The sequence below is a fragment of the Leptidea sinapis genome, chromosome Z, assembly GCF_905404315.1.
Source record: "Leptidea sinapis chromosome Z, ilLepSina1.1, whole genome shotgun sequence".
NCBI classification, from domain to species: domain Eukaryota; kingdom Metazoa; phylum Arthropoda; class Insecta; order Lepidoptera; family Pieridae; genus Leptidea; species Leptidea sinapis.
In genome coordinates this window covers 25,707,902-25,723,080 of record NC_066312.1, presented here as the reverse complement: position 1 = coordinate 25,723,080, position 15,179 = coordinate 25,707,902, and the positions used below count along the sequence as shown (strand labels likewise).

General features: G+C 35.8%; 1 protein-coding gene across 2 annotated transcripts in view; it reads right to left on the bottom strand.

Annotated features, from left to right (window-relative positions):
* LOC126978460 (carboxyl-terminal PDZ ligand of neuronal nitric oxide synthase protein) overlaps nucleotides 1-15,179 on the bottom strand; it is a 158,658-nt gene that overhangs the window by 35,972 nt on the left and 107,507 nt on the right. For both annotated transcript variants that reach the window (XM_050827274.1, XM_050827273.1), the window contains exon 5: nucleotides 11,178-11,360. In XM_050827274.1, the coding sequence (XP_050683231.1) occupies nucleotides 11,178-11,360 (183 nt within the window). The remainder of the gene's footprint in view (nucleotides 1-11,177; nucleotides 11,361-15,179) is intronic.

Genomic DNA, 15,179 nt, shown 5'->3' with positions numbered 1-15,179 from the left:
TTCTACAAATAGATTTATCATGTCCGATGCTGTCATATCTATCTTTGTAATAGATTCGATAGTAAACAAACTGATTAGCTCACTGAATATTCATGTTTAATAATTATTCAAAATTAGTATTTATTATTAATAATCATTACTGGAAAATCGATAAAAACTAAAATATTCAAGGAATATATTGTACACAAATCTGTGAGCATAGAGAGCTGACAACACCCGAAAAAGGTTATAAATACATTCGAAGAAATGCGCTCTTAAAGAATATTTTTTCTACAAGATACACAAATTAATTAATTATTTATTTTTAATACTTTGGCAATGTTTTTATATTCCTACTTTATTAGAAGCACTTAAATTTACTATATTTTATCTTTTCTAGAGCAACTGTCCCTAGACAATTCAAAAGTGCACAGATTAAGCCTAATGGAATAATGTTAATTTTACTTTGACTTCGGAACACTAAGGTTCTGGCCACTGTCGGAAGCTGCTCTTAGCCCTAAAAAAACACTAAAATCACCACAGTTACCTAATATTGAATCTATCAAGCGACGTATACCTGCAATCTATCTGACAATCAGATAGCGCTTCGTACAGCTACCGCCGTTCCCAATATTCAGTCTATCTCTTACTTGAGATAAAAATTGTAACTATCGTTGACTTTTCTGTCCCAATAAACTTATCGACGGTGACTCTCCTTATCCGTACACGCCGTCTGTCAATGGGAGGACGTATAGCTTACGAGCGACAGAAGTTTGTATGGAAATTGCAATTCACGCGTCCTAATATAACGCGATAAGAATGACTTAACGGGTATATTGGGACAGCTTCAGATTATTGACAGCTAATTACTGACAGTAGAAGGTAGTTATTTATCTCTATCTGTAGATAGTTAGTAGCAGGTGTGCAGCGCTTCAAATCAGAACAATAAAATAATTAATATATTGGACATTTACACTTTAGCTCACGCAGGAATACTAATGATAAATACACTTGTAGTAGGTGTGGTAAATCATCGCCGCCACTCAGACTCCCTTGCACTTTATTCTCTTGGCCAAACGATAATATTTATATTGTTTTTAATAAAAGCTGAAGTACATTAATATACATATCCAGATATGTTATACTAATTTCTAAGTACTTGTCATAACAAATACAGAGACGTTATTGAAACATTATAGTTCGTTATGCGCGTTACGAGTATGAAAAAATGATGAGAGTGAAATTTTAAGATGCGCGCGCATCACTAGTAACACAAAAGTAACAGGTGGAAGTTGGTTCCTAAGATTTTCTGACGTTTGCGTCATTCCTAATTTTTTTTTGGTTTCTTCATCCACTATTACGACAGGCAAAGGGTTCAAGCCCATACATGCGTATTCTTTATTTAATAATTAATTGTCAAAGCCATCTATGCAAGATTTTTACAAACTTATTCTCTCTATAAACGTAGAATAGCACGAGGAATAAATCATTTTAATGATTTTTGCTTCGTTAGGCCAAATAAGTATAACTTTTTTATGAACACATCCTGGACCGAGCCGACCCTTGTACTTCCTCCTCACACACCGACAGATGAGCGGCAATAACGATTGTTTTACACCAATAATAACTATCATAGTTGCTCGTCCAAACAAAACTAAAATGCAAACCAAGAATATGTATAAATAGTTTTCTAAAAATCCAGTAAGATGTGCCTAATCACAAGATCAGATAATGTATAACCCTGACAAACGAGCAACAGTCATTCAGCGGCACAGCTCCAGGCGATCTCGGATCAGTAGTCGTTGTGCTGTTATAAATTCTGTATCAGTAGTTCATGATCGACCGCGTCCACTTCACAAATATAACCCGTCTAGTTACAAATGGTTCACGACGGACGGTACACGATGGCGCACATATTATTATAGTCTATTTTTACTTTGCTCAAAATAAATGATGTCTTCTGTCGCCGTTACTACCTGGATGTGCTTCTTTTGATATTACGAATTTTTTAACGCGGATAAAGAGATTTCGCGGTTTAGCATAATACACAGATTTACACTCAACTTTGAGTACTCACTCGTAGGTATGGCGAACGTTGAGAGGCACTACTTTCGCTGTTATTTTTAAAGATCTCTCTGAAATACGCTCTACATATAATATTTTTTAACTTCTTATTTCTTTATAAGATTCTAAATAACCATATCGACTCCAACTTCTCGTCGAGAGGATTAAGTACAAAGTCCCTCGTGACAGTCATTCTCGTTTAAAGTTAACGTTTTATATTCAAACCAATAACTACTAATGTAATATTTTTTAGACGCTCATATGACTTTTATAATAAAAATGTAATGTTTGTTTAAAATGTTTTTCTTCTTTTTATTTTATTTTATGTTTAATGTAGGTTACAATGTAATTGTTAGTTTGTAAGTGAATATTTGTCAAATGTATTCATCGACCGTCCTTTTGCTTTGTAATTTTAAGTTTGTGTTTATTTTTATGGAACTTTAAGTTTGTTTGTGCTTAATTAAAATTTAACTTTATTTTGTTAAAAACTGTTGGTTTTCCTACATAAATAAATAGAAAATAAAAATTTTGATCACATTATAATGTGGGGGAGTCACGTTACCGTGTAACTTAGTTACTTTGGGTTCCCCACAGAAGTATTCTGGTTGTCACTGACCGGGCGCGTGGTGAGACCACCAGAACCTTGAGTATGATGTACGCCTCACGCTGAGTTTTATGTGTGAGGTTACTATATAGCCAGGCACGCGTACATCTTGAGGAGCATCTTTGAAACATTGTATCTCCACGTGACACAACACCGTTGTTGAGACATGAACTCCGCTCACCACGACCTCACGGGGCGAGTTGTGCATAGTGCTACTGCTCTATGCTCCAGCGTAAAATCACGCCGAGATTTATTTATTGCAAGAGGAGGATGAGCGTACTGATCACGTTCTGTTGCCCCAAAGGAGTATAGGAGCATCGGCCAGACGTTGACACTCTATATGGCTATCTAGCCATAATTTGCGTTGAAGTTTCAACAAAACCAGAACTCTATTTCTTCGACCGGTACCTAAAGAGACTTTAGTTATCTCATTTTATCGGTAAACCGGGTCATGAATTTTTAAGCTGATTCCGCGGTGCAGGCAATATATTTCAAGTTAAAGACTGCGGTTTTCAAGGAGCTTTATTCCACGTACTACAAAGCTATGGAATGAGCTTCCTTGTGCGGTGTTTCCGGGACGATACGACATGGGTACCTTCAAAAAAAAGCGCGTATACCATCCTTAAAGGTGAGCAACGCTCCAGTGATACCTCTGGTTGTTGCAAGAGGATGTGAGCGGTGGTGATCACTTAACACCAGGTGACCCGTACGCTCGTTGACCTCCTATCCCATAAATAAAAATTAAGTTCAAGCCAGCAATCTCTCTGGTGGTCAACTGAAAACCTGGTCGAGTTACTACGGCCTGTTAGGCGTGCTGAACACTTCACTTTATGAGTATCAAATGAGAATAAGCTGTCACAAAAACGAAGAAGTATAACTGTAAAATGGTACGTTCACATTCAAATACAGATACTATAATGCTATTTATGACGTGTGAATATTAAAACACTCTCCATATATATAAATTAGTATAAATAAGGTTTTAATTAGAATTGGGACTTTAATTTGAATACGCGATCCTCGAAAGCACTTTTGAATACACTTTGAGACAAAATATATTACGAAACAATGTAATTAAAAGGCGATGTTGCGATACAGATCGTGTCGGTACATGCTGATACTGACAGTTATAGCGAGGACTGTGGAATTGGCTGTCTACTGTGTTCTACTGTAACCTTTTTCAATCCATTTATGATTTTTAAATTGGCACTAAACGATATACCTCTATGGATTTGTAAATGCAGATTGACATATTTAAATGCACAAATAAAATTTGAAAACAAAATTTTATGAACGATGTGGGACTCCAACCCACGACTTTTCGCGTTCCGTGTGAGTGCTCTCACAACTGATCTAACAGTTCGAGTGACGTATAGTTATAAAATCTTATATGCTTTGTTCAACTCTCAGATTGTGGCTTCATCTACAGGATCTACTTTACAGTTGATAACTTGCTCAATTCCAATATTTGCATATTAGGAAATTGACTGGAGATGTCGCTCTTGCATCGTTCCAATCTCAGAAGAGAGGGTTATCACGTTAAAAACTGGAATGGAATAAATTCTGGATTCAAATATATCTAAATTAACGATCGAACGGTATTAATTAATTCTTAAGATACAATTTCAAATGTGCAAAGTGAGGCACATGGAGTTTACACATTCGTTCGCCCAAGCCATCGTTACCAACCAGAAGTAACCAAAGTAAAATCTTATACTGTTATCGACTAGAAAAAGCACAAAAGACGAATAATTATGATAGTTCACAATACGGCTTGTGAGTCTGTAAGTTTGTTACGGTGCATGTCCCACGGGAAACATTAACAAATCATTAGAGGAAGACTAAGCGGGTAAATGGGCTCTTTATTGTAATAACAACTCGTTTATTGTTGCTCTGGAGGAGCACACTCATTAAAGCATTTTTAAAATAGAACGAGGAAATAAAGATGGCGGTGTTAGGAACTATTGATTCGCGCCATTTTTTATATCATAATAATTAAGTAAGTCTGAAATTTTCGTCGGAAATGTAAGTCACGATTCTTAGAACGACAAAAACAAGATCAGCTTTGGTTGCATTGATGGTGAAAATATAGGTGTAGTCCAATATTATAGATATACGCTTCTTTTAATACTAATTTTTATTTTAAAACATCTAATTATATTATTATCGTCTTTTATATATTGAGATTTATATTTATGTCTTATTGAATTGTTTATATAAGTGAATTGTTTATTATACGGCGAGCGCACTGTATTTTCAAAGTTAAACGGGCACCGCTGAAAATCAGTGCTGTTTCATATCCACGGCCGTGTCACAGATAATCCTGAGTCGGTGACCCATTTCCTGCACTGCACAGGAACTCTCTAATTTTAAATTAATTACTATTTAATTACGTTTTTTTTTTGGTTTCTTTTGTACTTTTAATTTTTTACTAGCTGACTCGGCAAACGTTGTTTTGCCATATAAAGTATAATCCACGCGATAGTTTTATAAGTAATAAAATATTGCCTATATTATAGCCTGTACATCATTTTGTTCTATTGTCAATAGTTTTTGCAACGCACGCAAAAATAGGTTTTCGATTTTACACCTTGTGTTACAAAATAGCAATTTTATTACGGATCCCTAACTTTGAAAAAAAAACATAGCCTATAGCCTTCCTCGATAAATGGACTACCCAACACTGAAAGAATCATTCAAATCGGACCAGTAGTACCAGAGATTAGCGCGTTCAAACAAACAAACAAACACTGCAGCCTTATAATATTAGTATAGATATAAAGTATAACCTGTGAGTGTTTTGTGAAATAAATGTTTTTCTTTCTTTCTTTAAATCAAAGTATAATAGTAGTAATAGTATGTAGTTGTAATAACTTGAATAAAGTTCTAGTATTGAATACTTATGAAATTATTATATTATCTTATTGTTGTAAGCCTTCTTGAGTGTGAATTCCGCCACGATTCGTCTTCAAACAATTCGATAGCTCGACAAACATACACTTCGTACATACATAGACATTGACATATTATCACTTCCGGGGGTAATACGTCACAAATGCCGACCAATCACAGCGCCCTAAATCACGGGACGAGGGTATAAAAGAGAGGTTACTGATTTTCACGTGAGTCCCACATAACCAACGCAGCCTAAGTCTGCGTTGGTTATGTATTGGTTGGTTATGCATGAGCATTCACCACCTCCCTCCCGTCGTTATCCCGGAGGGTAGCCCATTCCCTTGCTTGGGCGCAAAAAAAAAAAAACTCATTCAATTTCAATCCATTTTCTGCCGTAAGGCGGTCATTTCTCACTAGTGCGTCAGGAACGATCTTTACCGGGGCTTAGCTCCCCACCATCCAATAACACTTAAAGTGCTTGTCTGAACTTTCATTAGGCCCCCAGACAATCACCCCATCCCCTGATTAAGGAGGCAGTGGATTATACTGCACTCACGTCACCAATTCAGGAGACCCAGACACGCCCACACCGATCCCTCTAACCAACTCTCGTCTGACCTGGCATCCGGAGATAATCAGACTCATTTCGATTCACATATAGTTTGCGATCATCCTTCTGATGTCACTAGTCCCAATTAGATAGCACCTTATGTGCTATATCCCAGTGGATGCTCCATAGGGAGTGCCGCCTCTCTCTCCCCATGAGAAGGTCGTCAGGTTTAGATACCTGCACAAAGCCAACCTCAGGTGGTGTTTAGTGGGTGGGCACTTATGTTTTTACGTGGGTAGTACCACATAACCAACGCACACTTAGGCTGCGTTGGTATGCATGAGCATTCACCACCTCCCTCCCGTCGTTATCCCGGAGGGTAGCCCTTTTACTTTGTATAGTCGCAAAAAAAACTCATTCAATTCAGTCGCATGGCAGAGCCTGAGGATTCCTCGTGTAGAGGTCGAAGTTTCGAATTGATTCAAGACTTAGCGGAATTTAAACTCAAGAAAGCTCACAACAATTGGATAATTATGGATTACCGCAAAAACACCTAATTCAATAAATTATGTCCACTGATTCGGCAGATGATTTAAAAATCTCCCTTAATTAAACAAAATTTGGATGCACTGTTGGAATTCATTGATACATAAAATACTCCAATAAAATTGGATATATACAGGATTGGCAGAAAAATATACACGAATCATATTTGTCCCAGCGGGAATCAAAATCGCGACCAATATCACAATGGCTGATTTATAGCGCAGATGGTACGCATCATAATATTTAAATTTAAAATATCCTTCTCTCTCCTTCTTAGCGCACCTCGTAGCTCCGTCTAGACGGGGGGTTGACTGATAGTATCAAAAATAATTGACAATACACTCTCTGGTAACATTTTAAGAAAACTTCGTTATGTGCTGTGTACTTTATTTTGTGGTTTTCATTCTATATGAAACTTGGCTCGAGCCGACTAAGGTAGCGCGTTCAGTCAGAGCAAAATAATTATTGATCACAATAATTTAAATTCTTCTATAAATGTTATTAATTTAAACAGCCTCGCCACAATGAAGTTGTCATTTCCATCGTGAGTTCTTAAGTTCACACTGTATATTTATGTAATACTAATAATAATAGACAATGTCTACTGTGCCTAAGATCAGTCTCAAATTAGACCCTACATCGTCGACTTCTGATATTAAATAAGTTTGATTTGAGAATACTTCAAGACGTGAATCTTGCCATTCAAGTAAAGTGTCACACTTTTAAAACGGACTCGTAAAGTTATTTTGAATTTTTTACGGAGAATTGTTGACAAAGACGTAACAACGTCACGAGGCGTTCAAACAAAGGTAAATATGAATCAGTTTTACTGGCGGAATGAAATGTTTTACGAACGGAAAAGTAATTTATGACAAACGAAAACATCGTCTCCAACATGAAGTTCAATTTCAAAAGATTTGAATTATCAATTACATTACTTTTGTGTCTTGTTATAAGTGAATCAACTTAATATCATATCCATGTTGTTTTATAAGCAACAAAATAAATCTTTAATATAGGCAAAACTAAATTTTAAGCATACATTCAAAATATATTGAAATGTGGTATATCGTTTCACCCCCATACCAGGAAACCGTCTTAAAGCTATTAAGGTAAGTGCCATTACATAATATTTTGTTAAATTGGGATATATTATATAATAAATTAATTGAAAACAATTTGTAATTTTATTTTTATATAATACAGTAGAAGTGCACCAATCCAAACCATGTTTAACCGACTTCCAAAAGGAGGAGGTTATCAATTCGATCGGTATTTCTTTTTATGTATGTACACCGATTACTCTGAGATTTATGATCCGATTTACGTAATTCTTATTTTGTTTGATGCGAAATAGATGCCATTTGGTCCCATAAAAAAATTACATAGTTTGGCCCAATAGATTTCATTTTATGAACATATATATAAAAAATTTCGTCTACCTGGATGACATAATTGCTTTCTGTGTACGGCTTTTTTTTGGAGTATTCATTCAAGTTGATTATATATTATTATTAGCTGACACTAAAACGTAAAAAATAAAAAATAAACTACGTTTAAAAAAAGCAACTTCAAAAACTGAAAAGTATCAAATAACTAAAAATTTTATTTAATACACCTCTTATACAAACCTTTACCTTTAATATTAATAAAATACTATTATTTGTATGTGCTACATATTGATAGCTTTGAAGTCGGTGCCAAGCCAAATGTAATAAAGGTTGCCTTTACACTTGCCACGCGTGATTTTGAGCGGGATAGCTTCGTCTAGAAAAAAACAACCCAAGTGGACAGACACGCAAGGCCAGACAACCTAAATAAATAAGTAAGCTGTTTATAATATTAAGTTTTATTTTGTTTAGGGCTTGGCACTGACTTAAAACCTATCAGAAGGTAGCACAATAATAATAGTATTTTATTAATATTAACAGTAAAGGTATGTATAAGAGGTGTATTAAATAAAATTTTTAGTTATTTGATACTTTTCAGTTTTTGAAGTCGGTTTTCTTAAACGTAGTTTATTTTTTTTATCTTCATAAATTGATGTTTAAGTAATCAAACGTTATTAATCTTGCGCAACGGTCTACTTCGGTAAAACTCCAATGTAGTATTTTATATCGAATATATTAATTTCTAAGTTGTTTCGGTGTCTGTTATATTTGAAATAATACCGTCAGCAATGATCGAGTAATGTAGCAAAATAAACAATATGCAGTTTTGATTAATATAATAAAAAAAATAAAAGTGTGGAACTTGATCTAAATATAGAAGAATTGAATTCAGCCACTATCCAGTAGGTCGCCCTAGTACAGTGCGGAAAGACCGGGGGAACGCTGACCGGTGCGTGATGAAAATCATGAATTTGAGTCCTCTGTGATCGCAGGACCGAAATAAATGGAACACTCTCGTTTCAGAAGCCAAAGGTCGATGCGCCGCAGGAGTAAGTAGTAGTAAGTAAGTAATAATATATTTTTGATACTGACTATGGTTTCAGATAGTAGGTGTATAAAAGAAGATTCTCTTAAAGAATTAATACATAGGAAAAGTGGACGAAGGTCATTTTACCTCCTCAAGGGCAAAGCAAGATTCCTCTGGTTATACAGTAGGTCGTCCGCGGCGTTGACTGACGTTGACTTGACGTTCGACTGTCATATTTTTCATTACTTCATTTAACATAGTGACACTCGCAGTGAACTTTTAGCGAGGGCGAACGGGCCAGTTGTCGACGGATGGACAATAGAACCACTCGGCCACACACTCGCCAACAGAGGTCCCGAGATGCGGTGCCAGCTTGGCAGTTTATTATTATTATTTTTATTATGGAAACAAACGAGCGAGGGTCACCTGGTGTTAAGTTATCACCGTCGCCCACAATCTTTTGCAACACCAGAGAAACTCACAGGAGCGTTGCCGGCCTTTAAGTAAGGTGTACGCGCATTTTTTGAAGGTTATACGAGTGAGCTGAAAACCTACCGGTAGCAGGTCACACGTTCACTGGTTCCATAACATCTAAAGCGCGTATCCCACCTTCAATATTCATAACTTAGTAAAACGTAAATAAAACTTCTTAGGTAATACATAATAACATACAAGTCACTATAATATTAAGAATATTAATTATGAAGAAGTATTTACCACTGAAACATTGTGTTTATGAATTGATGGAAAATAGGACTTTGTTAACTCATACATATTAATTAATTATATTTTCAACACACATGCTCGTAAAATGAGCCTTATTGCATCGTTCTTAGGGCCATAAACCGAAATATAACTAACACACACCTTTATAATAATTTTACACACTAGGTGATACTAGTGTATAATAGAATTATCTCTACAAAGTTAAATTAGTAGCTAACTGCAAATTATATTGGAACGTCGATTAAATGCGGCCGCTGGCGTCAAACTAACTTATTGGAGCAAATTACTTTGGCTCGATACATCTTCTCTCCTTTAATTCTCAAAACACTAAACTTATATATTTAAAAAAAATTCGCTACCATATGGAAACTAATAGTTAAAATGAATTATAATACCTATTAGAAGTAGGTACGTTTGGCCCGGAGGGTAAGCAGAGCATTTTCTATTTAACCGAGTAATACAGTTTTACAACAAAGAGGTTTCAAGCTACTGAAAATCCATTTAAATTTTTGGAAGAAATAAATGTGTCTATAATAATTAAGACGAAAAAACATTTATTATAATGAAATTGCTTATAATTCACAATAATTTGTTTTTAATTATATACATTTTATCACAACACTTAGGTATAATTTTGAAGTAGGCTGTATGGCTATATGTACCTAATCAATCACCTTACATTTGGCGCGTGAAAAAAAACTTACGCGCTATTTCCTATTATTTTCAATCGGTATTAATAAATTTGGTAATATGCCAAGAGAAATAGCGAAGTATTTTGGTTTGCCTGACGCCGATTTTTACACCGGACATAGTTTCAGAAGAACGTCGGCTGCAATAGCCGAACGAAACTTCTTCTTCTGAAACGTCGGCTGATTCGGGTACTGATATACTAACTAAACTAACTAAGTGTTCTGATGCAGTCCCTAATGTGTAAATAGACGCCTTAATTAATAAGAAAGAAAAAACCAGTGACGAAATAAGGCACTGCCATTAATTTGGAGCCAGAGGCAAAAGAGTTTTGCCTCGAACCAGAACCATGTACATCTCGTAGTATGAGTCATTCGGTTCTTCAGCCTTCTCCTTGACACGAGAAGTAAATGAAGATTTTTAAAAAAAGTGGCAAGCATCAATGTAATAAAAACTGAAATTGCCATAAAAAATAATCCAATATAGTTTTGAAAATTGTACATTCACCAATTGTTTTAATAATTAAACGATCTTTGCAATTCATGTTTGTTCTCTCCTCGCAAGTGTATTGAAAAAGTGCGTATAAACTTCACTAGAAACTTGGCTCATTTACGCCATCGCCGCGTCCACCACAATGGATGAGACTACGAAACACAATATAATGTGACAGTTGGTTGGACTCATTCGTGTAATTTATAATAATATTACCTTTTTCTTGCTTTTGAAGACGTTGCATTTAAAAACGTTGGTGGCGCCATCACGTGCGATGTACGAAAATATCTTCAAGTCAGAGCTGTCATGCGACACGTAGAAGATGCGGTATATTGGATGATGCATTATCTCGATTGACTCGGTGCACGAGTTGCTCTTCCGACCGAACAGCTTGGAGCCCTGAAACAAATAAACTTATTATAACGCAATTGTTGCTCACTATCTTACACGTGTTTCTCAATTTTTAGAACAAACATTAAATTTGTTACATAGTATTTATAGAATTAGTGCCTTTAAACAGGACTTAGCAAAGAATTTCATTGTACTCAAGGAGTTATTGCTCTTTATCTAATTAGGAAACTCGTTCCGTCGGTCAATTTATTAAAGGTCTGTCGATGTGTGAGACAGTATGGTGCGATTTCTAGAAGGAGGCTGTTCATTTTCATTTTGACGATTGATTTGAGCGTCTTATATATATATAGGTAATAGGTTATCACGGGCTATTATCCGCAACTCGACGACTACAGCGCGCCTATTTTGCGTGAAGAAAAGCGTCTTATATACTGTACTTCATTATTTTGGCAAATTGCAAGTCACACAATATAGATTTTTTATTTAACAGTATGTGTTGTGGTTGTTGCTTCAATAAGTACCTAAATAGCAATGATAAAAATAGGTATGAGTTGGGACATTAGGATTACATATGTGCTTATTCTTATACATATACACTGGAGGAATCTGAGCAGCCTCTGTACAGTATTGCTGTAAGATTCCAAGTCATATAGTCTTTATAATATTATGCAAGTTAATCAATTCCACAATTTTGTTGAATGTAGAAGGAAAGAGCCTTGAAACCCGCTCTGTGGAGGCCCTGCAATGACACTCTAGACGAGGACGTCACTCAAGGCCCGGTATCCACTAAAGCGGAGAGGAGAGGAGATGAAAGGATATAAGCCGCGAAGCTGTAAGGTTATTTACGCCAAAGCGGAGAGGAGATGTGAGAGCTCGAAATCATTCAAGTGATGTCTACGAAAGAAAGACGGCATCACGCCCAGCTACACGCATCTCCACTCTGCCACGCCGGCCGCTTGATCGCTAGACGCGGTTAAAAATTCAATAGAAAAATGAGACATCTCCTCTCCTCTCCGCTTGATCTATTCCATTCCTGAGCCTTCCATCAAAGCTAAAGAGGAGAGAGATGTGGAAATAACAAGGTCTGATTAATTATTTAAATACATCTTCTCTCCTGTTCACTTTGGTGGGTACCGGACCTTAGATGGTTGTGGGTAGCGCGACGATTGTGTACCGCAGAAGGATGAGGTCAAACAGCTTTCAGGAAATAGTCCATGATAAATTCGGCACAAGACACACAATGAAAGGGACCAGCCAAGAGTTATTTTCGATAACTCGGTGAACGATGCCATTCAAAGAGTACTGGATCCCTGATAAATAGATCGGGTCTACTTAACCTTCCTGTTAAGGAACGCTAGAATGTAGAAATTTCTTTCACCATCACCAATTTTCACCACAATTAACAACAACTACCAAATCATACAAGATTTTATCAACGATCCGTCACTCAAACAGTTAGGCCAGTTAGAAGAGCGCTCGCTGATGGAAAATATATTATTTATTTTTTCATTATTTCCGTAATTTATATAATAAAACTAGCTCACCCACCAAACGTTGTATTGCCATATAAAGTAATAAAAAAAATAATTAATTAAAATATTGGTGTATAAAAAACATTATCTTGCTACAACAATTATTATATTCGATTGCAATCTTGAAACCCTATTACGGAATGAAACAGAATAATATAAGAATCGCGATACAAAAATTGTTGTTGAATGTAGAGGCGTGAAAATTTTAAGTTGTGTGTATTTTTCAATGCTGAATCATATTATGATTAAATAAAAATAAAAAAGTTTGTCAAAAAATTGAAATTAGTATGTAGGGTTAGGGTAACCTCTATAATTTAGGGGTATGAAAAATAGATGTTGGCCGATTCTCAGAACTATCCGATATACACCCAAATTTCATACAAATCGGTTAAGCCGATTTAGAGGAGTTTGGCAACAAACACCGGGACACGAGAACTTTATATATTGGATTATATTTGAAAAGAAGGTGAGAGATGTATTCGCCGTTGATATTTATGCCCAGTCCGTTCCTGTCCAGAAGCTTAAAGACATCTTCCAACGCAGCGGTGAACTTGGGCGATGTGACATCGCCTTGTCTGACTCCCCGCTGCAGTCGGATAGACTTCGAGATCTCATCCGGACTGACATGGTGGCGTTTCCATACAAAACTTCAACGCTTGGATGTATCGGTAATCAATGGTAATATATATCGACGACCTGGCCAATACGTTGAATGAGTCGATCGTCGTGGAAATCTTTGTAGGAGGCCTTTGTCCAGCAGTGGACGTCTTCTGGCTGATGATTATGATATATTGTGATGTTTTTAGGTATCACATAATATCTATAAGAGTAAGCGTATTCTCGTTTGCAAAGAAAGTTAACCACGCGCACAATAAACTTATGCCATACAGCCCATACTGCGCATCAAAATATTTCGTCAGTGAGGAAACTTATATGATTGTTCAAATTCGTTTCACCGTCACGTTACTCGAACTAAGCTGCGGGAACAAAATGGTTTTAAATTTTTGTATTAGCGATACAATTGCGGGGAAATAAAAATTTGTTGTCGGATTTGTCGAATAAAGCTGGCGCGTGTTTCGGGACCGACGAAACGCTCTCTGAATAACTTATGAGGACCTAGTACCAAAGTGCTGTTTGTCCGTGAACTTTATATTCTAATTCTATAATTATGAACGATTGCTATCAGGTTTAATTCGGGTGGACCGTGCGAGAATTTTTGAAGTGAAAACTTCTTTAACGGCGTTGAGCACTTTTCTTGGGATGGGTATAAAATGTTAAAGTCGCGGCACGACACGTGACCTGAGCAAAAATTCGTAAGACTGTCGTTAAAATTATGGATAAAAATTGATTTTTCTGAGAGATAAACTTTTTAATGTAATATAATTGTAATAATTCTGAAGTGTAAATTAATTTATGTAAAATAAATTGTCATTTTTGCGTATGATAACGCAATAAATGCATATTGTACTTAACCACATAAATACTAGTACTTGTACTGATAAATAAAGCAATTCGTGCGAAATTATTCCCTTACCATTCCAAAATATTAAAAATGCACAACGTTAAAGGTTAAAATTTTCACTTCTGCCTGCACCTTCGGAGTGCAACTCGTAATTTTTGTATAAAGTATTTCATAAGTTGAACAGTTATTGAAGGAGAACGAAAATGGTTGTCAGGGAGTAAAAATGGAATTAAAATAAATTATAAAACAATATTCAACCTTTTTTGTAATTTTATAAACTGAAAGGTACGAAAAGTAGTTATAGTATGAGATGGGTTGGTGAATTACTAATTGTTCGACACAAGCCTGCACTCGAATCAGACAGAAGTACAGTAAATGTTTTAATGAAGGTGGATCATTAGAGAAGAGAGAGTGGGGAAATATCATTGGTAATAACTTGAATTCAAAAGGATGAAAATATTGTTTAAAGTGCGAACAAGGCTAGTTTCGAAAGGGTTTGCTGTTATCAAAGGAAATAAATGGCTCAAGTTAGCTACGTCATACTTTAATCACTTATTCGACATCACTGAACATCTTCACAAGAATAGTGAACGACTATCATAGTATCGTCACTAGGAAATGCAATGTCGAATCCAATAGCTGCTGAGAAATTTTCCGTGATTTATGAGAAAACGTCGTCGGAGAGAAAAGTGTTTGTTTTATTTCAATGATTCTGAACTTTTGTAGAAATAGATCAGGTGCAAGCAATTTGTTGTTTTTTTTAAAGTGGTAACCCTCGCTTCTGCGATTAATTAATTCAAAGTTATTTATTAACAAATTAAAATTGAAAACAAAATTTATGAACGATGCGGGACTCGTTTGTGTTTAGATTTA